Source organism: Bos grunniens, chromosome 2, assembly GCF_055505025.1.
Source record: "Bos grunniens cultivar Pamir isolate PY7600 chromosome 2, Bosgru_T2T1.0, whole genome shotgun sequence".
NCBI classification, from domain to species: domain Eukaryota; kingdom Metazoa; phylum Chordata; class Mammalia; order Artiodactyla; family Bovidae; genus Bos; species Bos grunniens.
This window is the reverse complement of record NC_141166.1, coordinates 100479603-100506297: the sequence shown is the minus strand read 5'-3', so window position 1 is coordinate 100506297 and position 26695 is coordinate 100479603. Positions and strand designations below refer to the sequence as shown.

Below are 26695 nucleotides of genomic sequence, written 5' to 3'. Positions count from 1 at the left end.
CTATGACCAGTGTGTTCTCTTGGCAAAATTCTGTTAGTCTTTGCCCTGCTTCATTTTGTATTCCAAGGCCAAACTAGCTTGTTACTCCAGGTATCTCTTGACTATGTACTTTTGCATTCCAGTCCCTTATGACGAAAAGGACATCTTTTTTTGGTGTTGGTTCTAGAAGATCTTGTAGGTCTTTATAGAACCATTCAACTTCAGCTTTTTTGGCATCAGTGATTGTGATATTGAATGGTTTGCCTTGGAAACAAACAGAGATCATTCTGTCATTTTTGAGATTGCACCCAAGTACTGCATTTTGGACTCTTTTGTTGACTATAAGTCCTCCTACATTTCTTCCAAGGGATTCGTGCCCACAGTAGTAGATGTAATGGTCATCTGAATTAAATTCACCCATTCCAGTCCATTTTAGTTCACTGATTCCTAAAATGTTGATGTTCACTCTTGCTATCCCCTGTTTGACCACTTCCACTTTACCTTGATTCATGGACCTAAAATTCCAGGTTCCTATGCAATATTGTTATTTACAGCATCAGACTTTACTTCTGTCATCAATCACATCCACAACTGGGTGTTGTTTTTGCTTTAGCTCAGTGTCTTCATTCTTTACTGAGCCCTTCTCCAGTAGCATATTGGGCACCTACCAACCTGGGCAGTTCTTCTTCCAGTGTCATATCTTTTTGCCTTTTTATATTGTTCATGGGGTTCTCAAGGCAAGAATACTGAAGTGGTTTGCCGTTCCCTTCTCCAGGGGACCATGTTTTGTCAATAGCCAAGATAGGAAAATAATCTAAGTGTCCATCAACAGATAAATGGATAGAGATGTGTCATATATATACAGTGGAATATTAGTCATAAAAAGAATGAAACTTTGCCATTTGCAACAACATATGGACCAAGAGGGTATTGTGCTTCATGAAGTAAGTCAGAGAAAGATAAATACGGTGTGTTTTCACTTATATGTGGAATCTAAAAAATAAAACAAATGATGAATATAACAAAACAGAAACAAATTCATAGATACAGAAAATGAACTAGTTATCATCAGTGGGGAGAAGAAAAGGGGAGGGCAAGATAAGGGTAGAGGATTAAGAAGTATAACCTACTATGTATAAAATAAATAAGCTTCAAGGACATATTATACAGCACAGGGAAATATAGCCATTATTTTATAATAAATTTAGTGGGTTATAATCTGTAAAAAATTTTGAATGGCTATGTTATACACATGAAACTAATAGAATATTGTAAATGAACTATACCTCAATTTTTTAATTAATTAAAAATAATATATAATCCCTCCCCAAATGACAGCTGCCAGCTCTGTCTCAGACATGAACAGTGAAGGACTTGGTTGATCCTTCCAGCAAAGCTTAGGTCTTTGGAGAACCTCTGTACCCTTCTCTGTTCACCTTTTCCTTAATTCACTCTCTCAGTCTTTGGTGGTTGGGAAGCCAGTGGGAATGGCAGAGTTAATACCTCTCATGGAATGGAATAGTAAAACCCCATGGGCTTAGCCATTTAAGAAGGCATAGCCAGTGCCATGATCTAGAGTTGAGGATTAGATCTAGTGATCCCAAACCAGACAAACCCTGTGGTGTCTTAGATGGTAAAAGTGTTACCCAGCCTATGACCAGGCTGATACGGAATGTTCTTTCAGTATTACAGGTGAGCAGCTGACTGATCCAACACCACAGTGTGCTACAGAAGGAAGCTATCAGAGAGTAAAGGATGGGGAGACACAGAATGGGGCAAGGGACCCAAAGGGAATGGGTATCAACTTAGAGAAAAGAATGCCATATATTTCTAAAGCAGTTCTTCCTCCTGCATAATTTGTAGCTATTAGGCAATTTTTGTTCAAGATAGTGATAGTATTTATGGTGACCTACATTTCTTAGGTCAGTCCAGAAGTTCTGGATGAGGAACTAAACATGTAGAGGTCATACCACTCATTTTTGTGGCACACCCACCCTATAATTGAAGGAAGAATGCTGCTGCTGCTGCTGCTGCTAAGTCGCTGCAGTCGTGTCCGACTCTGTGCGACCCCATAGACGGCAGCCCACCAGGCTCCCCCGTCCCTGGGATTCTCCAGGCAAGAACACTGGAGTGGGTTGCCATTTCCTTCTCCAATGCATGAAAGGGAAAAGTGAAAGTGAAGTCGCTCAGTCGTGTCCAACTCTTATCGACCCCATGGACTGGAGCCCACCAGGCTCCTCCATCCATGGGATTTTCCAGGCAACAATACTGGAATGGGGTGCCATTGCCTTCTCCAGCAGGAAGAATAGAAGTAATTAAATATTTTTAAAGTTACATATGCATTGTATACCTTCTCTACAAAGAATCAGTTCAGTTCAGTTCAGTTCAGTCGCTCAGTCATGTCCAACTCTTTGCGACCCCATGAATCACAGCATGCCAGGCCTCCCTGTCCATCACCATCTCCCGGAGTTCACTCAAACTACAAAGAATAGTAACTCAGAAATATGAAAGACAAAAATATCATTCTTTTGGGGAGTAGAAGAAGTAATAATTGAGAAAGAAAGCTGGATGCAGTTTTTTAAATGTCTGAAGCAGAATTTTTTAATAGAATGTTTCCATCCTGGAAAAGTGATGAGGCATAATTTCCTCTTTGACTAACAGAAGACCACAAGGGAATTTTTGAGAACAAATTTTTTGAGTCATCTTATTGGTCAGATCAATGCCAAAAAAATAAAAACCATGAGCACTTTATGAGTTGTTTGACATGAACTATATTGTTATGCTGTGTTGTGCAATAAATATTTGCACTTCAAAATTGCAATTTACTCTTATTTTTTCAATTTTATTTCAAAAAATTTCTGACAAAAATATATCAAATCTATTAGTCATCGCCCAAAATCTGGTGTTTTAAATCCTTAAAATAATTTGGTTTTGCTATTTTTATGGAAACATTTTAAGAGATAAGAGGTTGTTCTCCCTTATATTGCTTTGTAGATTAGTATATTGGATATTACTGTGGGTTATTTGTTTATGGTAAGTGTTCTTCCTATATAATACTATCTATAATAAATGCTTGTAACAAAGCATAATTGATATGATGAAGTCCATGGTTGTATCACATTTTTTATACAAAAGAATACTAGTATCTTTTATTGTTGTGGTTTTACACATAAACTGAAATTCACAACATCTATTTTTCACATTGAATTTTTTACTCTGAGTATCTTCTAACTTGACCTATGAAGTTCTGTCCCATGTCACAACAGGTTGTGATGTACCACGTGGAGGATTACCATGCTTTAATTGAGGTGGTAATAAATATGCCACTTAAGATGTGGTAGTTGTAATTTTTCTTTAGAGATCCTTAATTGGGGCAATGAACAATCAGACCATGATTTCCACTATTGTTGCACACGAGACCTCTTTAGATTGAATGAAATGGTTGTGGTTCTCCCACTGAGTTCACAGCCAGTCTCCACGGACCCATTCCAAAGGCTGACAATAGGAGCCTAAATTTAGCATGTAAGAACATGTCCATGAAACAACACCTCAGGGAGCCAAAATTACAGTTGCTCCATCTTGCATTATTCACAAATTGCCGATATGGCAGACCGCCACACTGGTTAAGGAGTAAAAATACTCGTGTATAAATTAGAATGTTAGAGAGCTATTAGGTTCTGTTGTATGATGACTTGAAATTCACATGGGAAAAAAAAATACATTTTTTAAATGCATCTCCAAGTCTTTACAGAAGAAACGAAAGTGAAAATTTAAATGTATAATGCCTTCAAATTAACAGGTTTTTAGCATAAAAAATTAAGTTACATTTCACACACAGCACACACACAATAAAGAATATTGATTTGGAGGCCTTAGAGAAATCCTTAATGCCGCTTCCTTTTTTATAGTTGAAGAGGGGATTTCAATTTCCTGGGTCATAAGCCCAGTATTACATCTGGTCTAATGTGTATACACACATGCACGTCTATGATGTTTCAAGTTTATTCTTTATTGTACTGAGATCTATGTGATAAATAATGGCATAAATTAATAAAATATAGAAAGGATAAATTTCTAGTTGTCAAACACTGGAAATACTGCAGTATTCTTTTGTCCTATACTGTAGTTTCCTTTTGAATGGGGGAGAGTGCTAATACTTACAATCAGACTAATGCCTAAATTATGGACTTCCCTGGTGGCTCAGATAGTAAAGCGTCTGTCTACAATGTGGGAGACCTGGGTTTGAGCCCTGGGTTGGGAAGATCCCCTGGAGAAGGAAATGGCAATCCACTCCAGTACTATTGCCTGGAAAATCCCATGGACAGAGGAGCCTGGTAGGCTACAGTCTATGGGGTCGCAAAGAGGCGACTTCACTTTCACTAATGCCTAAAATATAAGTTCTTTTTACTATTGAGGTCTTTATGCCTCAAATTGTTTTTCAAGTAAGGTGGTTTTGCAGTACATTTTTATAAATCATTGAGAGAATAAGTCACTAAACTTTTAGTTTAAAAAGGAATTCACATTCTATTTCACTTTACAATATTACTTTATAAATCCCTACTATGAGAGTTAGAAAATTTATTTTCACATATATAAGAAACATTGTAACAAAGTTATATATGAAACTAAAATTATTTTAAATATTTGATTCCAATTTTATTCTATAATGAGGAGGGAGTAGTTTAGAATAATGAAGTTTCAGGTTTTCTCAAGATGCTTGGCCTTGGTGTACTCTTCTTTAAATAATTGGGTAAAATACTGAAGAATAGAAAGCTATTAACAGCAACCCCATTAATCTTAATAGTGTAAAGGGAAAACAAGTAGAATAAATGCTGACATTCTCTCTCTCTGTCTTTTAAATAGCTATCAAAGTATGGTGTAAATTGGTGGATTGGACTTCGAGAAGAAAGAGCCAGTGATGAATTTCGGTATGGACCTAGATTAATTTGCATTTAACCCTGGTTGACGGGTTTTTTATTTGCAGAGTGATTGGACTAGATCTTAGTGGTTAATGTGTTGAATAGCTTTCAAACATTATCTTTAACTTATAAATTTTCATTTCCCTAACTAAAGACATGAGTATTTTTTTTAATTTAATAAAATAATTATGCCTCCAGTCCATACCCCAGAACTCCAAAAATGGTGTTAGAGACTGAATGTGCAGAATGAGAGAAGACCTTTAATTTCTTAATTTTCTTGCAGTTGGAGAGATGGATCACCAGTAATATATCAGAACTGGGACAAAGGAAAAGAAAGATCTATGGGCCTTAATGAGAGCCAGAGGTGTGGCTTCATTTCATCCATAACAGGTTATTTTATTAATCCATTTTGGGGTTTATAATGCAAACATAATTTTCAGAAGACTCGAAGTCTCCTTTTAATTGCATTAATTCAGTGAGAAGGTTCTGTTTGGTTATTTTGCTTTTCAACTGCGTGTGTTTAATTTCATCAGTCTTAAGTTTTAAGTTTCCTATAGCTTGTTCCATACATTCATGTTCTTAAAAATAATTTACATCTAGATAAGTCCTTCATCTTGAACCAAAACTACCAAAAATGTGCCCACTGAAATGGGTCCAAAACTTGCCTAATACTATTCTCTATGAAACTTCAATATGGGCCCATTTAAAAAAATCTCTTTGTAGTATCCAGTGTATAATTGGCCAGAACTTTAACCTCTGAAAATTTTTTCCATTTAAGAAAAATTTTCCTTGAATTCAGTGTCTTTTTTTTACACATTTGGCCTTAATTGCTGCTTGCCTTAGAACACCAACTCCCTGTCAGTTGGATTTAGAGGTACATGTGTGTCTAAGATGGGTTTTTTTATTCTATGCATCAGTGCAGCGTTATTGGGGTTGATTGTCCACTCATATCCACTCCGCTTTCTATCCAATAAAAGGTAATGATGTTCCTAACAGATCCTCCCAAGTCAGGAGAAGTAAAAATATGGAAAGCAATCTCCGGCTTAAGGGCAACTACAGAGAAAGGAGAGGAGAAACCATGTTGTTAGTCAGCTCGCTTTTGCCAGCAGGTGTCACAACAGCCTACAGAAAGGCTGTTTGTGATTCTGGAAGAATAGCGGCTAATCTGAATTGAAAATAGCATTCCAGCCCCTCCTTCAAAATGCCAATATCTTTTTGGCTCATACCCCTCACACTAGAAAACAGAATCTTCCCTTGCAGTTTACATGCATCCTTATCCTATTCTGGAACTTATGACTTGAATGCTAATGAAATATGTTCTATAACCTTTACTCTGAAAATAAAGATTTTCTAATTATTTTCTAAGAGACTGAGGACTTTGGGATACATCTTCCTGGAGGGCATGTCTCTAAAAGTGTGTGTTTTGTTCAAGGATCAGTGTTGAAAAGTGTTTCTTCATTGGAAGTTCCTGAGTTATTTTTTCTAAAATTGTTTTCTAAATTATTATATTTTTAAGAATTAGAGTAGAAATGATCATCTATTATTTTAGAATCTTTTCCCTCTTTTTACCTTGCAGTGGAATACTTTAAAACAAAGAATATTTATTTATCTTAATATTTCAAAAATTCATATTTTCTGGGTTTTATTAAAAATTTAGGAGATCTGGAAATAGCAGGCCCCCAGTCTCACATGGCAACAATTGATTAAAGCTTGCACTCTTAGTAAAACAAAAATATTACTCTACAAAAATATCCTTTGTTAAACAAGTCAAATGTTCTTAAAAATTTCAACAGTGCTGTGATTTCATTTCCAATATTTGTTTGCATTTTTCTTACATTTGCAAAATCTCTACATTCTTAAATTAGAATTACTGATTTGGCATTTTGCTCAGTTAGCTCTTGTCACTGAGAACTCTATAGTTAGTAGTTAAATATAGTTCAATTTCCAGATTTAAAGAAGTATGGTAAACCAAAGCAGTCATAAAAAAAAGTTGACCATTACAGAATTTCTACAGAGTCACCATTATTTCCGATTATTTCTAACCATTTTCTCCTCCAGGTCTCTGGGCGAGTGAAGAGTGTTCAATTTCTATGCCTAGCATCTGTAAGCGAAAAAAGGTTTGGGTCATAGAAAAAAAGAAAGATATTCCAAAACAACATGGAACATGTCCCAAAGGATGGTTATATTTTGACTATAAGGTAAACTTGTTTTCAAAAAGTTTCTTTTGTTTTTCTTTTGTAGATGTTAATTTTAGAATGTAATCAAAAGTGGGCCTGGCTTTGAAAAACCATGAGTTGTCCATTGGACCTGGACTTTTTTTGGTCACAATTTTCAAGGGATTTGAGAAGTTTTCTATTTAGGGACAGATCTCTTGAAATAAGAAGATTTTGTCAAAAACAGCTTTGACACCACCCTTCATTTGTATACTCGGTTTTTGCTACTGACATTGTCATTCATTGTGCTGGATGACCATTTCATTTAGGTGTGATGTGCGTGCAAGCACATGTCTGTGTGTATCTAGGCCATGTTCCCAAATGAGCTGTCAACTCCAGAGGGCCCAGATTGTTTTCTTCTTTTGTGTCTTTCTGTCTGGAGCCCACATAGAGCACTACACGCCTTGTGAATTGACCCAGTAATAACGTAGCTCAGTCAACTTTGTCTTGAGCCTCATAAAGCTGGTGCTTCCATGAAGAATCAAATTTTTTTTAATTTTTTTAAGTGGCCAGGGGGATATTGTAAGCCAGATTTATTATTTCTGATACTGTCTCCAATTAAGGCTGAAACTTCCCCTCCATTCCTTGTTTTAAAATAAAATTACTTTATAGGCCTTAGGTGGAAGTAATTAAAATGTATCTCAAATTATAAATGTTTAACTCTTTGATAATTAAAAAGCTCAAACTGTGTCATAATTTCATATACTAATATGAAATTGCTCCTCCAACATGGGCAATTTTCAGTCTATATGTTTAGTTACATTGGCAGGGCATTCTCTCCCTTGCGATCTTCCTCTCATTGTTATGAGGTCATTTGTATTTAATACATATTTATTGAGCACATACATATTTGGGACTGATATTTTTAATTGTGGTAAAATTCACATAACATAGAATTTACCATCTTAATCATTTTTAGTGTTAAGTATATGCTTCCCTCATAGCTCAGTCAATGAAGAATCTGCCTGCAATGCAAAAGACCTGGGTTCAACTCCTGGGTCGGGAAGACCCCTGGAGAAAGAAATGGCAATCCACTCCAGTATTCTTGCCTGGAAAACCCCATGGACAGAGAAGCCTGGCAGGCTACAGTCCGTGGGGTCGCAAGAGTCAGACACAACCTGGCGACTTAAACCGTCACCATATGCACATTGCTGTGCAATGACTCTGCAGACCTTTTTCATCTTGTAAAACTGAAACTCTAAACCCATTAAACAACAGCCTCTCATTCTCCCTCTTCACAGCCCCTGGCAACCACTACTTTACCTTGTCTTTATTAATTTGACAGCTTCAGATACCAGATGTGAGTGGAATCATATAGTCCTTGTCCTTTTGTAACTGGCTTATTTCACTTAGAACAGTGTCCTCCAGGCTCACCCAATTGTAGTAAGTGTCAGAATTTCCTTTCTCTTGAAGACAGAATAATATTCCATTATATGTACATAACACATTTTATTTTTCCACTTATCCATCAATGGACATTTGAGTTTCTGCCACCTTGTAGCTGCTTCTGCTGGCAATTACATATATACATACATATATGTATGTGTTTGTGTTTATCTTGTTTTATTGAATTTTTAAAGTACACAAAACAGTTATGCCATCTTACATATGAGAAGACTGAGGCTAATAACATTGTGTAGGTTTTTTTTTAAACTTACAGCAAATAAGTCTCAGGCTGAGAATCAACCTCAGATTTTCTGACCCTGAGTATTGTCCCTTTTCTGCAACTGCCACTTCATATAAGTACTTCAGTTCAGTTCAGTTCAGTTCAGTCACTCAGTCGTGTCCAACTCTTTGCGACCCCATGTATCCCAGCACGCCAGGCCTCCCGGTCCATCAACAACTCCCAGAGTTCACTCAGACTCATGCCCATCGAGTCAGTGATGCCATTCAGCCATCTCATTCTCTGTCATCCCCTTCTCCTCCTGCCCCCAATCCCTCCCAGCATCAGAGTCTTTTCCAATGAGTCAACTCTTCGCATGAGATGGCCAAAGTACTGGAGTTTCAGCTTTAGCATCATTCCTTCCAAAGAAATCCCAGGGCTGATCTCCTTCAGAATGGACTGGTTGGATCTCCTTGCAGTCCAAGGGAGTCTCAAGAGTCTTCTCCAACACCACAGTTCAAAAGCATCAATTCTTCGGCACTCAGCTTTCTTCACAGTCCAACTCTCACATCCATACATGACACTGGAAAAACCATATAACTTATAACTTAAAACCATATAACTTAGCATAATGCTTTCAAGGTTCACCCCTGTTATAGCATGCATCAGAACTTCATTCCTTTTATGACTTAATATTCCATGCCACATTTTGTTTATCTATTCATTTGTTGATGGACTTCAGTTATTTCTACTTTTTAACTATTATGAATAAATCTGCTAGGAACATTGCCATACACAAGGATCTACTGGAGTAGATTGGACCTTGACTAGACGGACCTTTGGCAAAGGACCTGTTGGCAAAGTAATGTCTCTGCTTCTTAATATGCTGTCTAGGTTGGTCATAACTTTCCTTCCAAGGAGTAAGCGTCTTTTAATTTCATGGCTGCAATCACCATCTGCCATGATTTTGGAGCCCCAAAAAATAAAGTCTGACACTGTTTCCACTGTTTCCCCATCTATTTCCCATGAAGTGATGGGACCAGATGCCATCATCTTTGTTTTCTGAATGTTGAGCTTTAAGCCAACTTTTTCACTCTCCTCTTTCACTTTCATCAAGAGGCTTTTTAGTTCCTCTTCACTTTCTGCCATAAGGGTGGTGTCATCTGCATATCTGAGGTTATTGATATTTCTCCCGGCAATCTTGATTCCAGCTTGTGCTTCTTCCAGTCCAGCGTTTCTCATGATGTACTCTGCATATAAGTTAAATAAACAGGGTGACAATATACAGCCTTGATGTCCTCCATTTCCTATTTGGAACCAGTCTTTTGTTTCATGTCCAGTTCTAACTGTTGCTTCCTGACCTGCATACAGGTTTCTCAAGAGGCAGGTGAGGTGGTCTGGTATTCCCATCTCTTTCAGAATTTTCCACAGTTGATTGTGATCCACACAGTCAAAGGCTTCGGCATAGTCAATAAAGCAGAAATAGACTGCCAATACTAGTCTAGTGTCATCTCACTGTCGTTTTGATTTGCATTTCCCTCATGACTAACGATGCTGGGCGTCTTCTCCTGTGCTTATTGACCATTTATATATTGTCTTTGAAAAATGTCTGTTCAACTCCTTTGCCCACTTTTTATTTGGGTTGTCTTTTCGTTATTGAGTTGTAGGAGATCTTTATATAATTTAGATATAAGACCCTTATCAGATATATGTTTTGTAGGTATTTTCTCTCATTCTTTAGGTTGTCTTTTTACTTTATTGATAATGTCCTTTGATGTATACAAGTTTTTAATTTTAATGAAGTCCAATTTATCTAATTTTTTTTCTGTTGTTCATACTGTTGGTGTCATATCTAAGGATATGTTGTTAAATCCAAGGTCACAAATATTTACCTTATGTTTTCTTCTAAAAGCTTTATAGTTTTAGCTTTTATATTTAGGTTTTAGTCCATTTTTAATTAATTCTTACACCTGAAACTTTTTTACAACTATTAAAACAAGTATATAGTAGAGTGCTCTGAAGGAAACCACCACAAAGGAATGCCTTTCTTGCCTCAAAGTCACATTTTTGATCCAGAGAGTGGGCAGTCCTAAAGCGTAAGTAAAACTCTTCTAGCTACTAATCATAATCCCTCCCATGTATAAATAAAGAATATTTTAAGGCAAATCATAACAAGTCATATACTTGGCATTACAGAAATAATTCTTAGAAGCTTACAGTGGTAGTTTTTGGCCATTGTCCTTTTCCTAAACTCTCTTATCTACACAGATTAGCTCTATTCCATGTTTCCTTGAGTGTAAACATGAGGAATATATACACACACAGGCAAGGTACAGTAATGGTGCCGCAGACCCAGGGCAGAAAGAGTAACTGAATGCTTCCCTTGAAAGAACAGGAAGGTGCATGAGTAAAGCACAAACACAATCATGGGGGGAGAAGGGCTTTCTGAGGCTAACTGTGGAGCAGGATTAAAACACGCTCAGGGGCTATTTTTAATCTTTATTGATAACTAATAGCTAGATTAGTGGTTCATAGCTCTGTTAAATACTTAGAATCACCGGGTAAGCTTTCTAAAAATATCAAGGTGCAGGTGACATCCTAAAGATTCTGATTTAATTGATCCGCATGGATCCAGGCATTAGCATTTTTGGAAAGCTCCCTTGGTTATTCTAATGTGCAGCCAGATTTGCCCAGCAATGCAACAGTTGTACAGTTGAGTCCTGGAACCATTCAGAGGATTTGATTACTAAGGATATGGTCACAGCAGGCTTGTTGAGAAGTGACCTGTTACAGGATGAGGTTTCAGGGTCCCCAGGTGTGTCTTCCCATCCACAGCACCCTCCCCTGCATATCAATGGCTAAAATCCCACCACTAGAGTCTTATTCCTTTGCCTTAACAGTTTCCTTTACGTTTTTTTTGGGGGGGGACTCTTTCTGAGGTTGCCTCATCAGTCACCTCCACTTTAGAATAAGTGGGTTTATAAGAACATTAGAAAAGCTGGAAATAGAATTAATGGTTGAGAGGAGTGCAAAGCCCAGTGGGGATAGTTCTGACTAACAAAAAAGCTACAGAAGGAAAATTGGGAGACAGCAATGACAGACATTACTCACTTCAGAGTTCTAAATAAACATCAATATGTTTCACTAAACTGCTTCTTGCTTGTCTGTTCCTAGGACTAATTCTTATTGGTTATTTCTAAGGGGAAAAAATCCTGCCTGATTGACTATTCACTATTAATAGTTTCAAAACTGAGATAGCAGAAGTCGTGGCTTTTCTCATGCCTCATACATTATTTTCTTCATGTTTGATGATGTAAAAGAGGCTTGACCAGGGATTATCCCAGGAAGAGTGAGTCACGTAAGAAATTTGGCACAGCAGAGCTGTGTATAAGAGGAAGACATTCTTTGTGTGTATGTATGTATCAGATTAACTATTGTGCTTCTACTTAAATGTTTTATTCAAGGACCTGGATTTAGTGATGATGGCTGCTTTGTACCATCTCAGTTCAGTTCATTTCAGTCGCTCAGTCGTGTCCGACTCTTTGTGACCCCACAGACTGCAGCATGCCAGGCTTCCCTGTCCATCACCAACTCCCGGAGCTAACTCAAACTCATGCCCATCAAGTCGGTGATGCCATCCAACCATCTCATTCTCTGTCATCCCCTTCTTCTCCCGCCTTCAATCTTTCCCAACATCAGGGTCTTTTCCAATGAGTCGGTTCTTCGCATCAGGAGGCCAAAATATTGGAGTTTCAGTTTCAGTATCAGTCCTTCCAATGAATATTGAAGACCATCTAGTTTTAGATTAGCCAGTGTTTTGTACCATCTAGTTTTAGATTAGCCAGTATTTCATTTCATGCATAGCATAGTTCTTTCTTTAAAGAAAATGCTCTCCTCTTTTAAATTATTCAGATTCTTAGCACTTTTTTCATTCATTCCATTTAACTGTGTTGCATATTGGCAACTCAGTGGTGAGAGAAAACAAATACAGTCCCTTCTCTCTTAGAGCTGATAGGCTAGAGGGGACAAAACATTAGTAAATTAATCAGGAAAATAACTCTAATTTACAACTTTGGCATACGTGATGGAGAGTTAGACAGTTCCATAGAAGTATATAACAGGAAGACCTGACTGAGGCAGTCAGAAGGTCAGGAAGCATCAAAAGTAAGGGAAACAACATGTGCTAAAGACCTGTGGTGAGAAGGAATGTGATATATTGAAGACAATAAAAGAAGCATAGAGAACTAGAATACAGAAAGTGAGACAAAAGAAGTAGGTAAGGGTGATATTGTGTTCGAGTTCCTGGTTTATCCTAAGAGCAGTGGGAAACCCCAAAGCGTTTTAACCAAAGAGGGACATGATCAGGGAAAAGAATCATTCAGGCTGCAGTACCAAAACTAGACCCAAAAAAGGCAAGGGTGAGGAAAGTAAGAGCCGTTAGGAGGATACTACAATAGTCCAGACAAGAAGTAAGTCCCTGAGGCTAAGATCATGGTGGGGCAGTGGGAATAGGAGACGGTGAAGGACTCAGAAATGGGATGTCCAGATGGTAGTACTGAAGGGGTGATGGAGGTGACTGAAGAGTCAGAAAATCTCAGGTTTCAGACTCATATAAATGCATAACTGACTATGCTATTCAACATCAGTAAGAACACTGAAAAGGACCAAATTTGGGAGAAAGATCATCAATTCCATTTTCACATTTTGAACTGGAAATGACTGGAGACCAAAAAAAGATTTTTATATGCAAAACTCGTTTAGAATACAGTAAGGTATCCTTGCTGCTGCTAAGTCGCTTCAGTCGTATCCTTACTTCACATCAATAATCAGAGATGCATTAAACTTGATCACATTTTGCAAAGCAGTAAGTAAATAAACAATTTAAAATTAAGGGTGTTGTATTTCATCTTGCTACTTTGCTTTAATTATTAATGACACAATTTCAAAGTGTGTTAGTAAACATCTTATATTTTTAGATACAATGAAGCTGTGGTAATGGGAGGCTACACTCCCATAGTCAAGCTAGTCAAGCCTCAGTTGGCTGAAGCAAACAGGGCAGTGGTGAGGCTGGGTGGGAAGAGGGAGGGTATGTGTGTTTTCTGGAGAGATTTATTGAGCTAAATGAACCAGTGAGGTTCACTGGTATTTATGAATGGTTCATTAGTGTGACTATCTGAACACAAGGTGAATTCACATTAAATGATAAGACTTCCTAATAATTAGTATGTGGCACTCTTTGGAATTCATAATTAGAGGAAAGAGGCAGAATGAAAGGAAATAGATAAAAGGATAGTTGTTATAAAATTAAAATCCTTTAAAGCCAGTTCCATTTCTTTGTGAAGCAAACAGGTAAAGAGGATCAGAAAAAGTGAAAATGTATTTCCTGTCTTGGTTGGCAACTCAACTTCATGCTAGATCAGGCTTTCTGGTTTTTGTCCTAAGACAAAAGTGGGTAACCCCTGAAGGGTTTAAAGGGTGACATGTTCAGAACTGAGTTCTGAGAAGAATTACCTGAGCAGTATTGACATCAGGGTCTGGATAACTAATTCCTTGCTGTGGGACACTGACCAGTGCGTTATGGAATGTTTAGCAGCATCCCTGGTCTCTACTCACTAGATGTCAATAGCAACGCTCTCCACCCCCCAACCCTGTCTGAACCGTGACAACCAAAATGTTTCCAGACATTATCAAAATATAATCTAAGGAGCAAGTGGTTTTGTTTGAGAACCACTGGATTAAATCTAGAATCCTCAGAATGTCACTTTGCAATCATTTCAGGGTCTATTGGCTTTTATCTTGTTCCATAAATACTTGTTGAAGACCTTCTTAGTTGAGATGTTCAAAGAGGAGCAACATTTAGTCTCTGCTTTTTAAGTTCATGATGGTCGGGAAAGGATGAGGGACTGATACATTTAGATATTAAAGAAGGATGGGGTAGGATGCTCTCTCAAGTGCAGAGTGCCACGTTAACCTAGAATACTCTTGTAGCTGGGATTTTCTCAGTGGCAGATCTCACGCTCAGATTCGTCATTGACTAAGGATGGCTATGTTCGTTGATGAGAGAATAATCCACACGGAATATCTTTTGCAGAAAGTCTTTCCCGACTTCTCTGGAACTTTGCCTAAGGCTTTCTCTTCTGTCTTTCTGTCTTCTCTCCTCTGATTCCAGATAGCTTGACTAACATGGTTCAACTTCACAGAGTTTAGTGAGGGGGTGCTTTTCTTCAACTTGCCTACTCTCCTAGCAGTTACCATTCCATACCTCTTGTTCCATAATGAGTAACTCCTGCCATGCCACAGACGTGATTCTCTCCTGAGTAACAGGCAGCTCTCACTGCCAAACCGCACAGCCTTCTTTTTGAGTTCCACTTGACACTGTTGTGCCCCTCCCTTCTGTTTCTCCTTCCTAGGCTTCCTTGGTCCTGCTCTTGCTTTTCTTCCCTTTGGCTCATTCTTTTCTTTTCCCGCTCTTCCTCACTGACTTTTGGACCACGTGGCTGACTCCAAGTATTTAGGGACTTTAAATACCTGATGTGGTCTGAGTCCCCAGGATTCCTCTCTCACTTAAAAGTGAGAGAGTGTATTTGTAAATAAAATCAAATGAACGCCACCAAAATAAATTTTTTTAGATGAAATCCTCCCCTGTAAACTCTGCAGTGAGGTTGGCTTCTTTTTAGAAGGAATGCTATTTTTCACTGAGCAGAAGACATTGTTCTGACATCCTGCATGACAAAACACATCGCTGTCTCTGAGGCCTCCTGATGCAAATACACAGAAGGCCTGACTCACCCTGAAAGCTGGTCCTCTTGGTTTCGCTTCCACACCTTTGGAGTAGCTGAAAAAAAAAAAAAAAGGGCCGCTTCTGTCCAAGAAAATCATAAAGAATCTTCAAAGCTGATTCTCGGTGTGTTTAGGAAACTTTTAATTCACTTAGAAAAATATGGAAATGAATGTTTTTTGGGGACATTTTTATAGTGCCTTTTGCTGAAAATCCCTGAAGGCCCAAGTGACTGGAAGAACTGGACATCTGCTCAAGATTTTTGTGTTGAAGAAGGGGGGACACTGGTTGCCATTGAAAATGAGGTGGAACAAGGTAGCGTACTCAATGTTCAATCAGGCAAAAATCGCCATTTTTACTGAAGTGTCTATTAAAACATTTCTCTGAAATACTAACCTTTCCAAACCAACATTTTAAGTATTATGTTGCTGGTGACACTAATTTTTCAGTGTGACCTATAAGGTTTATATCACGATATCTGTAAAAGTTAGTACACTGCATTGCTTAGGAACTGCTGATTTTTCAGAGCTTTTTGTCTCACCAGGAGTAATGGAAATAATAAAGACATACTTATGATCAGTATTTCAAAATAGCTAAAATAATCTGAGGTAAAGTCTATTATAATTGCATGGTATAATTTTTTAGATCCCTACAGACTTTTATTTGCTATTTAGGCAATAATTGTATACTTTAGTTTAAGTATAAGGGATTAGCCCTCCTTTGCTTAGGAAGACATTGAATGAACATTGAAAATTGTTTTGTTAATGATATGATGAAATTCCAGGTTTAGCCAGCTAATTTCTGTCAATTTAAGCTGAATAAAAATGAAAGAGACTGTATTACCTTAATAAGGACAAAGTAATGAATTCCTACAATTGATTAGTAATTAAGTTTTGCTGTCATTTAAATAAACTCATAGCTATAAACAGAATGTGATGATTATCCACATGGTTTATGTGTATTAAATTTGCTAATGTATTCTTATTTTTCAGCTTTCATTACCATGAATCTTTTTGGCCATACCACTAATGTGTGGATAGGGTTACAAGATGATGATTTTGAAAAATGGCTAAATGGAAGGCCTGTGTCATATTCTAATTGGTCTCCATTTGATACAATAAATGTAAGTTCTAAGAATTATTTTTTATCAGTCATTTTAGCAAGAGATCCTATTTGAGACTTGTTTACTGAAGTTTTATTTTTATTAGTTTGTTGTTAATATATTTTTAATAATGTAATTTCATATAATCTTCATGCATTCCATAGATGTAATTACTCATCACAATAATTATTTATTTATTTTGTGGGTTACAAAGTGATTCGTGAACAGGTTTATTAAATGCAAATAAAGGAATAATAGTGTTTGAATTTTTAAAATTATGTTCTTAATAAAAATGTCAGTGTTATAATAATGTTATATGTTACCATTTTTTTAAACATGTATTTTTTTTGAAGATTCCAAATCACAACACCACTGAAGTTCAAAAACGCATTCCTCTCTGTGGCTTGCTGTCAAACAATCCTAATTTTCATTTCACTGGAAAATGGTATTTTGAAGACTGTAGAGAAGGTTATGGGTTTGTTTGTGAAAAAATGCAGGGTAAGAAATATTTGCTTTTTTATTCCTTTCATTTCCATGGCCCACTCTTCTCTTCCACATTTGTTTACACACTGTATAAATGATAGTTTCATAGCTAACAGTGCCAACATTTATTCTTTGAGCTTTACACACGTATGGTCACTTAATCTCTACTACCTCAGGGCTGCACCCGCTAGTGGGGTTCTAAGGACTCCAGAGACCACTTGAGTGATGACCAAGTTTATGCATTCATTTTGGTCATTTAACAGGTTTTACTGCTTGCTGTAGGATTGTGTCTGTTCAGATTATTAAAAAGACATTGAAAAATTACTGCAAAAGAGTCAAGGAAATAAGCCAACTCAATACTTAATTCCTTTTTAGGAATCCTAAAATGGTATCTGTGGCTACACATGGCATACAGCACTTTTCTAAATCTGATTATCAGAACGCCCAATGACTTCCGGTATGAAATACCAGAGCTATAGTGCTACAAGTAGCCAGTGGGGACAGTGAACAATGGAGATGCACTCTAAGTGACCTTGAGTAGTAAAAATAACAATTAACAAGAGCTCACATCTCTTGCTTTTACCCAGTCCCAGGCTTCCCTAGAAGGCCATTGTCTGTGTCTAGAGCTGTGTGGAATTCTAGGCAGCTAAGGATATACATGCTTACTTGGAATATGAATTATACCTCTTAGTGTTACATACACGCGAACTCTTTGATGCTACTAAGTATCAACCATCCTCATAAAAGCAGTTTCAGGAAAACCCTATATCCTAGTTCACAGTTATCACTTAAGAATAGTAGTGGTTAGGAACTGAAAGAAGATATCAGATCAGTTATAGGAAGAGTATTATGAGAAGAGCAGAGCCTTGTAGGAATAAAATAATATCAGTACATCATTACTTGCACACTTATGATGCACCTGAAACTGTGCCTTCGTTTTATAAGTATTATGCCATAAAATCCTCACAACAATTCTATGAAGTAGGTAAAAGGCTCCCCATTTTACAGATGAGGACCTTGAGGCTTAGGAAAAATAAGGAACATATTCAAGGTCTCTTGGTTAAATACAATGATTCTGTTCTATTCTAAGAATAGAATTGTTATATTTATTGTAGGAATAGAATCATTGTAACAATCAACATTAACAATAATGTTGATCTTTTCAGTACTCTCTGAACCACTTTCTCTCTTTGATATTTCTGGAACTAAGAATATACATGATTTTTTGGAGACAGTATAGAGCAGTGGTGGTGGAGTTCAAATACCACCTGGGTTCCTACCCCATCTCTGTAAATAAACTGTCAGTAAAGTTTGTCATCTTCTCCGAATCTTCATTTCTGCATCTGTAAAATGGAATAATAATTATCTCATGGACTTTACATATATACAATGTTTAGCAAGTTCCAGCATATGTTTAACAAACAGTTATTGTTTTCCTTATTACTATTTTTATTATATTACTATTCAACCACATTAAGTTCTTGTGGTCTACAAATTCTGGCTATCCAAATTCTGGCTTCTCTTCTTTATTTGTCATATGAATATGTGTTTGCCTTGGGTTTAGAACCCAAAGAGTTTGATTTGCTCAAAAAAATAAAGATACCTAAATGAAAAGAGAGACAAGGGCTAAATCAAGACCCCCAATTTTGAATTTGGTTTCCAGTGGACCTATCTTTCTCAGGGAAGCAGATGGCATATTGTAATGTTCAAATCACTGATGTTTTGAAATGATGAAATCAATAACATAGTGAGAAATTCATATATGTGAAAATATAGGTGCATGACTTAGTGGGGAGAGTCAATTAAAATGGCATTAAGGCACACATACAAAGAATTTCAGGAACTTTAGTTTTAATAACTTATTACATTGCTACCTTGGTGTTATATTGGTTTTGTATAAATAACGTTTAGACTTGGTACATCAGCTGGTAAACAGACTTCTACAAAGAAAAACAGATGATGAAAGTGTGGTCCATCAAAATTTAGTTGGTAAAAAAAAATTTTAGTTGGTGAATAGATTTGTTTCACTTCGGTTTTACAATGGTTTTACAATATGTATTACTGCTACATTGAGGTAACAGTTTCGGGAAAAGTCAAATCCCCACTCTGCCCTTTTTATCTGGGAGAGTATGACAAGAATAGGAGAGGAGAGCAAGAAGTAGCATTTACTGAGTGCCTGCTGAGTTCCACATCCTACAGTAAGTGCTCTACATAAACATCTCCTCGAATTTTACCCTCATACTTCTAACAAAGGCTTTAGTAATCTCTCCCAGACCAGAAATTTGAAGTTTAGAGAGACTGACTAATTTGGCCGAGGTCTCTAAGCCATTCAGGGTCAGGTCTGCGATTGAGTCCTAGGTCTTTGGGTCTATCTACATCTCCCCATGCTCCTTTTCACCCCAAATGTGATAAAACCAGTATACAGAGAGAAATCCCAGCTACTTTAGATCAGACAGTTTAGAAATACCCTGTCTTTGTGTTCTAGAATTCCTAAATTTAGCCTGAATATAGTACAGAACAAAATGGCAAATGTGTGTATCAAAGAGGAAACATCTTTGTATAACACACGAGCTTGGTTTTCACTTGATCACAGCCACTCAGGAACACGAAGAACCAAGTATCATGTGTGGGAAAACCTAGTCTTTTCATTTATAAATCTTGACTCTGACAGGGGGTGACGTATTAATAATAATGGTTTATAAAAACTGTAATGTATTTCTAAACATTTATTAACTTATTTTTAACTTCTCTTTAGAAATTATATTAATATTAAACAGGATAGCAACTATCAGTCTCAAAAGTTTAATAGTGTTATATTTGAGAATATACATTTGTAAGTTATGTCTGCAAGCAGTATTTGACTACATTATATTTGTTAATATTCTCTTAGTAAATATTAAGCTCTGCCAGCAACAGAACTTAATATATGTATAAGGCTGAGTGTACCTACTAGAATTAAACCTGCCTAACAAGGTCACTATCAGTTTCACCAAAAAGTGGTCAGTTTGACAAGGGACTATCAAAAACAGGAAGTCTAGAAATGATTCAGTATATGTTTATATATGTTTAAAAACTCATTCATTAAATTTTCTAAGTGTTTTTGTCCTTTAGAGTCACCTATACTTACAGATACTGTCTTCATTTTGAAGTAGTCAATTCTGGGAAGAAAAACTCTGATGTTAACAATAGTATGAATCATTGTACTGGGATCCATGCTAAGCTTTGCCTCCCCTATTCTCATCCAGATGCTATAAATAATTTTTGTTTCTGTTCTTGTTCTAGATGCTTCTGGACACAGTATAAATACATCTGATATGTATCCAATCCCTAATACCTTAGAATATGGAAACAGAACTTACAAAATAATTAATGCAAATATGACTTGGTATACAGCACTAAAAACCTGTCTGATGCATGGAGCAGAACTGGCCAGCATTACAGACCAGTACCACCAGTCTTTCCTCACTGTTATCCTTAATCGGGTGGGATATGCCCACTGGATTGGACTGTTCACTGAAGATGTAGGTTTCCTAAAATCCCTTGTATGATTCTTGCATAATTAAGTTTCACATCTACCTCTTTAGTGAGATAGCCACTGACATTACCACAGGAAAACAGAGTCATGAAATAACAGTAAATGTAACATTTAAGTAATTGGATTATACAATAACTATTGAACAACCCTATGAACAATGGAGAAGCAAATGGCAACCCATTCCATTATTTTTGCCTGGAGAATTCCATGGACAGAGCAGCCTGGCGGGCTATAGTCCATGGGGTCACAAAGTGTCGGACATGACTGAGCAGCTAATACTATGAGCATACAATAACTATTGACCAACCTTATGAGCAGCATATGACTACAAAATAAAGGTGTCCCTTTTTAGAGTAAATAACTACTTGCCTAATTTCTGGAAATTAATACCCTTCAAAGGTTCTCTGAAGATGTCTGAGAAATTTCAGGATACCGCCTCATATGTGCACTAGAATACATCCTGAACTCAAACACCTGAAGTCGGGTAATTTGCTGCATTTAAAGAATCCCCAAGAAAAATGAATCATGCCTCCTGCCTAAAAATTTGGTCATTAATTAATTCAGTACTCCTTGTAATTTAACATGTATGTTATTTTTCCCCTCTAGTGATATGGTTTGGAAAATAATATTTTTTAAATGAAAGTGGTTACTCAAATAATGAAAAGTAAATCTATTCAATCCTGACCTCTAGTTCCACTCCTCAAAGTCAATCACTGTAAACAGTTTCTTGTGTGTCATTTACAAATTTTCTGTGTATGCACACATATATATATACATGTAATAGATTAAAAGGTATACTCTTTTTTAAATAAGTGAGCTCATACTATATATATACTGTCCTTAACCTTGCCTTTTTATTAATATAGGTTGTACAGCTTTCTGTGTCAGCTTATAAAAGTCTAATACAGTCTTTGAGACAGCAGCATATACTGATATGCCACAACTTATTGAACCGTTCTTCTGTGAATGGACTTTTGGGTTCTTCCCAGTTCTCACAATTCCAAACAGGGCACAATAAATATCCTTGTACAAGTAGGATAAATCCCCAGAAATGAAGTTGCTAAGTACACTTTAAATTTTAACATGCAGTGGTACCAAATTGCCCTCCAAAAGCTTGAGACAATTTACATGCTAACAACAGTATATGATAACACCTAGTTTTTTCACATCCTTGTCAACACTGGGTATGTCAAAATTTTAATCCTTGCCAGATAGCTGAAAGGATGGTATTTCATGGCTGTTTGTTGTATTTATTGTTGTTGTTATTGTTGTTTTCCTTATTGTATTTTTCTATTAGAGAATGTTTCAACTTTCTGTAGGCAATTTTGCTTTATGGTCTCTGGATTCTTTTGTCATACATGGAAATTCCGATGTTAAGAGCATAAACTACTTAGCCAAGTTTTCTTTGGCACTTTTATGTTTTCAACTACATGTGTGAACCTTTGTTGCTGTTGTTGTTTAGTTGCTAAGTCATATCTGACTCTTTTGCAACCCCATGGACTATGGCCCGCCAGGCTCCTCTGTCCATGGGATTTCCCATATAAGAATACCGTAGTGGGTTGTCATTTCCTTCTCCAGGGGATCTTCCTGACCCGGGGACTGAACCTGTGGCTCAATCTTAAATTTATTTTGGTGGAAAGAACAAGATGGGCTTCCCTGGTGGCTCAGTGGTAAAGAATTCACCTGCCAATTCAAGAGACGTGTGTTTGATTCCTGGGTTGGGAAGATCCCCTGAAGAAGGAAATGGCAACCCACTTCAGTATTCTTGCCTGGGAAATGTTATGGACAAGGGAGCCTGGTAGGCTACAGTCCATGGGGTCACAAAAGAGTTGGACACCACTTAGCGACTAAACAACAACAATAAAAAACAAGATATAGAACAGCTTCACTCTGACTGCTTACTGGGAAATTTGATGGACAGGAACCAAGGATTCCCAAAAACTAAAAGAGATACTGCTTGTGTCAGAGAGTCCTTTTTGTCAGGCCATACTCACAAGCTGTCCTGCTGCTGCTGCTGCTAAGTCACTTGAGTCGTGTCCAACTCTGTGCGACCCCATAGACGGCAGCCCACCAGGCTCCCCTGTCCCTGGGATTCTCCAGGCAAGAACCCTGGAATGGGTTGCCATTTCCTTCTCCAATGCATGAAAGTGAAAAGTGAAAGAGAAGTCGCTCAGTCGTGTCTGACCCTCAGTGACCCCATGGACTGCAGCCTACCAGGCTCCTCCGTCCATGGGATTTTCCAGGCAGGAGTACTGGAGTGGGGTGCCATTGCCTTCTCCGACAAGCTGTCCTAGGCTTCCTAAAATATGTCTAGAAGTGGAAATAAAAATCCATGTGTGAATTGAGGGCTGCTCAGACAGCACTGGCTGATGCCACCAGCATTCACAGCAAGGAAATGATGGTTCAATTTCTCTCCACAGAATGGTCTTAGTTTTGACTGGTCAGATGGCACCAAATCCTCCTTCACTTTTTGGAAAGACGATGAATCATCCTTCCTTGGTGACTGTGTTTTTGCTGACACCAGTGGACGCTGGAGTAGCACAGCCTGCGAGTCGTATCTGCAAGGAGCTATCTGTCAAGTGCCCACTGGTAGGTTCTATTCAACTCAAGAAATATGTGCTGTAAACCTGTACTATGCAAGGCACTGTGCTAAGCAGGAGCTTTGAGGGAAAGTAGAAAGAATTATCTGCCTTCAGGAAGGATTTGGTCTGGTAGGTGATATACAGACAAAAAACTGTTACAGGAGGCAGGGCTACTAAATGATATAAGAACCATAGCAAGCGTTTTGGGGGTTAGCAAGAAAGTGGACACATTAGATCCATTTGGGGGAAAGTAAAAAGGTTTCTTAAAGGACATGACTGTGGAGATTGGTCTTGATGAATGGGTGGAATCAGGAAACTCTGGGACATGGAGAGGCACTCTGAGCAGAAAGGCTTGGGCACACATGAAAGGAAGAAAGGACTGGACATGTATAAGTAAAGCTGGTGTTGGGATTTTCCTGCATGGCAGGTTTATGGTGAGAGAAGTGGGAAATCAAGCTAGAACCATAGGTTAGGAGCCAGTGTGGAGGATCTTGAATACCTGGAGGATCTTGAATACTGAGGATTTGTTTAAGTCCAAGACTAATAAGATGCTAGAACCATCATCATCATAGTAATAATATTTATACTTATATGTACTCTTGCCTGGAAAATCCCATGGACGGAGGAGCCTGGTGGGCTGCAGTCCATGGGGTCGCTAAGAATCAGATACAACTGAGCGACTTCACTTTCACTTTTCACCTTCATGCATTGGAGAAGGAAATGGCGACCCACTCCGGTGTTCTTGCCTGAAGAATCCCAGGGACGGGGGAGCCTGGCGGGCTGCCGTCTATGGGATCGCACAGAGTCGGACACGACTGAAGTGACTTAGCAGCAGCAGCAGCAGCAGCATATATAAAACATGGTAATAATGACAATAAATCTCATTACACTTAAAGGTCACCTCGTCCAACCAGGTGAACTTTAAAAATTAAACTTAAACTCAGAGCATTAAATAGCTTCCTGAAGATCTCACAGATGTCTAACAACTACTTCTTGGAGTAGAAGCCTAGTTTCCTTGATCTCTGATGTCGTATCTACCCCATTAAATCAGGGCCCTTTTCTTTTGATTGCTTTGGTACATAAAAAGAGAGTTCCTTAACACTAACTGGTTTCTTTTTAAATCTCTCATTTAAGTAAGTGTGCATGTATTTACTTACACTTGGGATACTGTAAGTCAAATAGCACACATATTATATGACTTCAGATCAAAACAATTCAGGACAAAAATGTAAATTATAGTCACATATATTGGGAAAGCTAATTCTCCTTCTAAAATACCATAAAATTATCCTTTTTTTCTCAATAACACTGCACTTATTAAGTGCTTAAGTTGTCAGACACTAGCTCATCTAAACTGCTTAAGTTGTAAGAAAGATGTTATTGTTAACTCTCTTTTATGTGTGTGGGAGTGTGGGGAAGATAGATACCCACAGCCACACACCTAGGATCTCAGAGTGGATGTGTCTGACTCTCATGCTTGCCCTTTGAAGCAAAGTCCATCCCAAATTCCACTTAGTTATATGTTGTGTTATGTTATGTCATGTTACATCATGATATGATATGTTATGACATGACGTGTTACTTTGTTATGATGTTATGTTACATTATGATGTGTTATGCTGTGCTATGTTATGATACTTTACTGAATGATTTATTTTCTCTCATAAGTTAACTAGCAGGAGGATTTACTAAATCTTCACCACTGAATGGAATACATTTTGTTCATTCAAAGTGCCTTTTGTCAACTTCATTCAGCTGCTAGTATTTCTATGAATCTCATTCCCCAGTTTTTCCAATCTTTTTTCCAATACTAATTGTAAATATGAAAGATAGCACCCAAACTAAGCCTATGAAGCTATGCATTAATATACCCTATTATGTATAGGTAAAGATTATTTCTGCCAGACATGCTATAAGCCATTTCAGTTTTGTGATCATTTACATTAAACCCACTCTTTCAGAGTATTATCATGAAAATCTCATTACATATATTTATCTTGGTCTTTCGTAGAGTGTAATACAATGTTTTTCTCAACAAATGAACCCAGTTACCACCCTGAAATCACAACTGATTTTGTTCGTAGAAACAAGACTGTCTGGACACCTAGAGTTGTGCTCAGAAACATCAATTCCCTGGATAAAATTCAAAAGTAATTGCTACAGTTTTTCTACAGTCCTAGAGAGTACAAGTTTTGAGGCTGCTCATGAATTTTGCAAAAAGAAAGGTAATTCTTTTGTGGTGGTAAAATGCTTTCAATGTGTTCCTTCTTGACATTTCAGTAAACAATGTCGTTTCTTCATTTGTCTGATAATTTAGTGACTTCAGGAGCAAAACAAAAATAATTGAAAAAGTGCCCTCTTTTAAAAGCACTCAGTGGGCCTTTTGCTAACGACCTGCTGAGCTGTCAAGAAAGGGCAGAGTGAAAACGCCGCTTTTGGGTGAAGTGGCAGCACGTTGTGTTGTTTTGCTTCAATCGGTGGTGTGACAAGGTGGAAAAAAATTGAAAAAGTAAACATTATTCAATTTACAGCTAATATGTTCAATGTCCAGAATACAATGAAAAACCCAAGGTGATGTCTCAGGATACTGCACATTCCCAAGAAAGTGTTCCCTTTGAATGTATCTGAATATGAATCTTAACTGTTCTCCCAAATTAACAATCTATGCTTTAAGTACCAGTTTGCATCTTTTTTTTAATTTAAATTTATTTATTTTAATTGGAGGCTAATTAATTTACAATATTGTATTGGTTTTGCCATACATCAACATGAATCCGCCACAGGTATACACGTGTTCCCCATCCTGAACCCCCCTCCCACCTCCTTCCCCATACCATCCCAGTGTCATCCCCAGGGTCATCCCAGTGCACCAGCCCCAAGCATCCTGTATCCTGCATCGAACCTGGACTGGAGATTCATTTCTTATATGATATTATACATGTTTCAATGCCATTCTCCTAAATCATCCCACCCTCTCCCTCTCCCACAGAGTCCAAAAGACTGTTCTATACATCAGTGTCTCTTTTGCTGTCTCGCATACAGGGTTATCGTTACCATCTTTCTAAATGCCATATATATGCGTTAGTATACTGTATTGGTGTTTTTCTTTCTGGCTAACTTCACTCTGTATAATAGACTCCAGTTTCATCCACCTCATTAGAACTGATTCAAATGTATTCTTTTTAATGGCTGAGTAATACTCCATTGTGTATATGTACCACTGCTTTCTTATCCATTTGTCTGCTGATGGACATCTAGGTTGCTTCCATGTCCTGGCTATTATAAACAGAGCTGCGATGAACATTGGGGTACACATGTCTCTTTCAATTCTGATTTCCTTAGTGTGTATGCCCAACAGTGGGATTGCTGGGTCATAAGGCAGTTCTATTTCCAGTTTTTTAAGGAATCTCCACACTGTTCTCCATAGTGGCTGTACTAGTTTGCATTCCCACCAACAGTGTAAGAGGGTTCCCTTTTCTCCACATCCTCTCCAGCATTTAT

The 26695-nt window shown here is 37.5% G+C and overlaps 1 protein-coding gene and 1 non-coding gene across 11 annotated transcripts in view; both read left to right on the top strand.

Moving 5' to 3' along the window:
- The window catches only part of PLA2R1 (phospholipase A2 receptor 1), a 143608-nt gene that overhangs the window by 107490 nt on the left and 9423 nt on the right, over positions 1–26695 (top strand). For 7 of the 10 annotated variants that reach the window (XR_015146949.1, XM_086355531.1, XM_086355508.1 and 4 more), the window contains 9 exons: positions 4843–4907; positions 5182–5288; positions 6957–7096; positions 15690–15807; positions 16485–16615; positions 16948–17092; positions 20360–20598; positions 23033–23201; positions 25279–25419. Coding sequence is in view for 6 of the 10 variants with exons in the window: in XM_086355531.1 (XP_086211657.1) it covers positions 4843–4907; positions 5182–5288; positions 6957–7096; positions 15690–15807; positions 16485–16615; positions 16948–17092; positions 20360–20598; positions 23033–23201; positions 25279–25419 (1255 nt within the window). In the remaining 4 variants the exon portion in view is untranslated. Of the gene's footprint in view, positions 1–4842; positions 4908–5181; positions 5289–6956; positions 7097–15689; positions 15808–16484; positions 16616–16947; positions 17093–20359; positions 20599–23032; positions 23202–25205; positions 25420–26695 lie in introns of those variants that run through there. The other 3 variants (XR_015146920.1, XR_015146921.1, XR_015146936.1) reach the window with 2 other exon arrangements.
- On the top strand, positions 25550–25685 carry LOC147378411 (small nucleolar RNA SNORA21). The gene has a single exon (XR_015153909.1). It is a non-coding gene; the product is annotated as a small nucleolar RNA SNORA21 (small nucleolar RNA).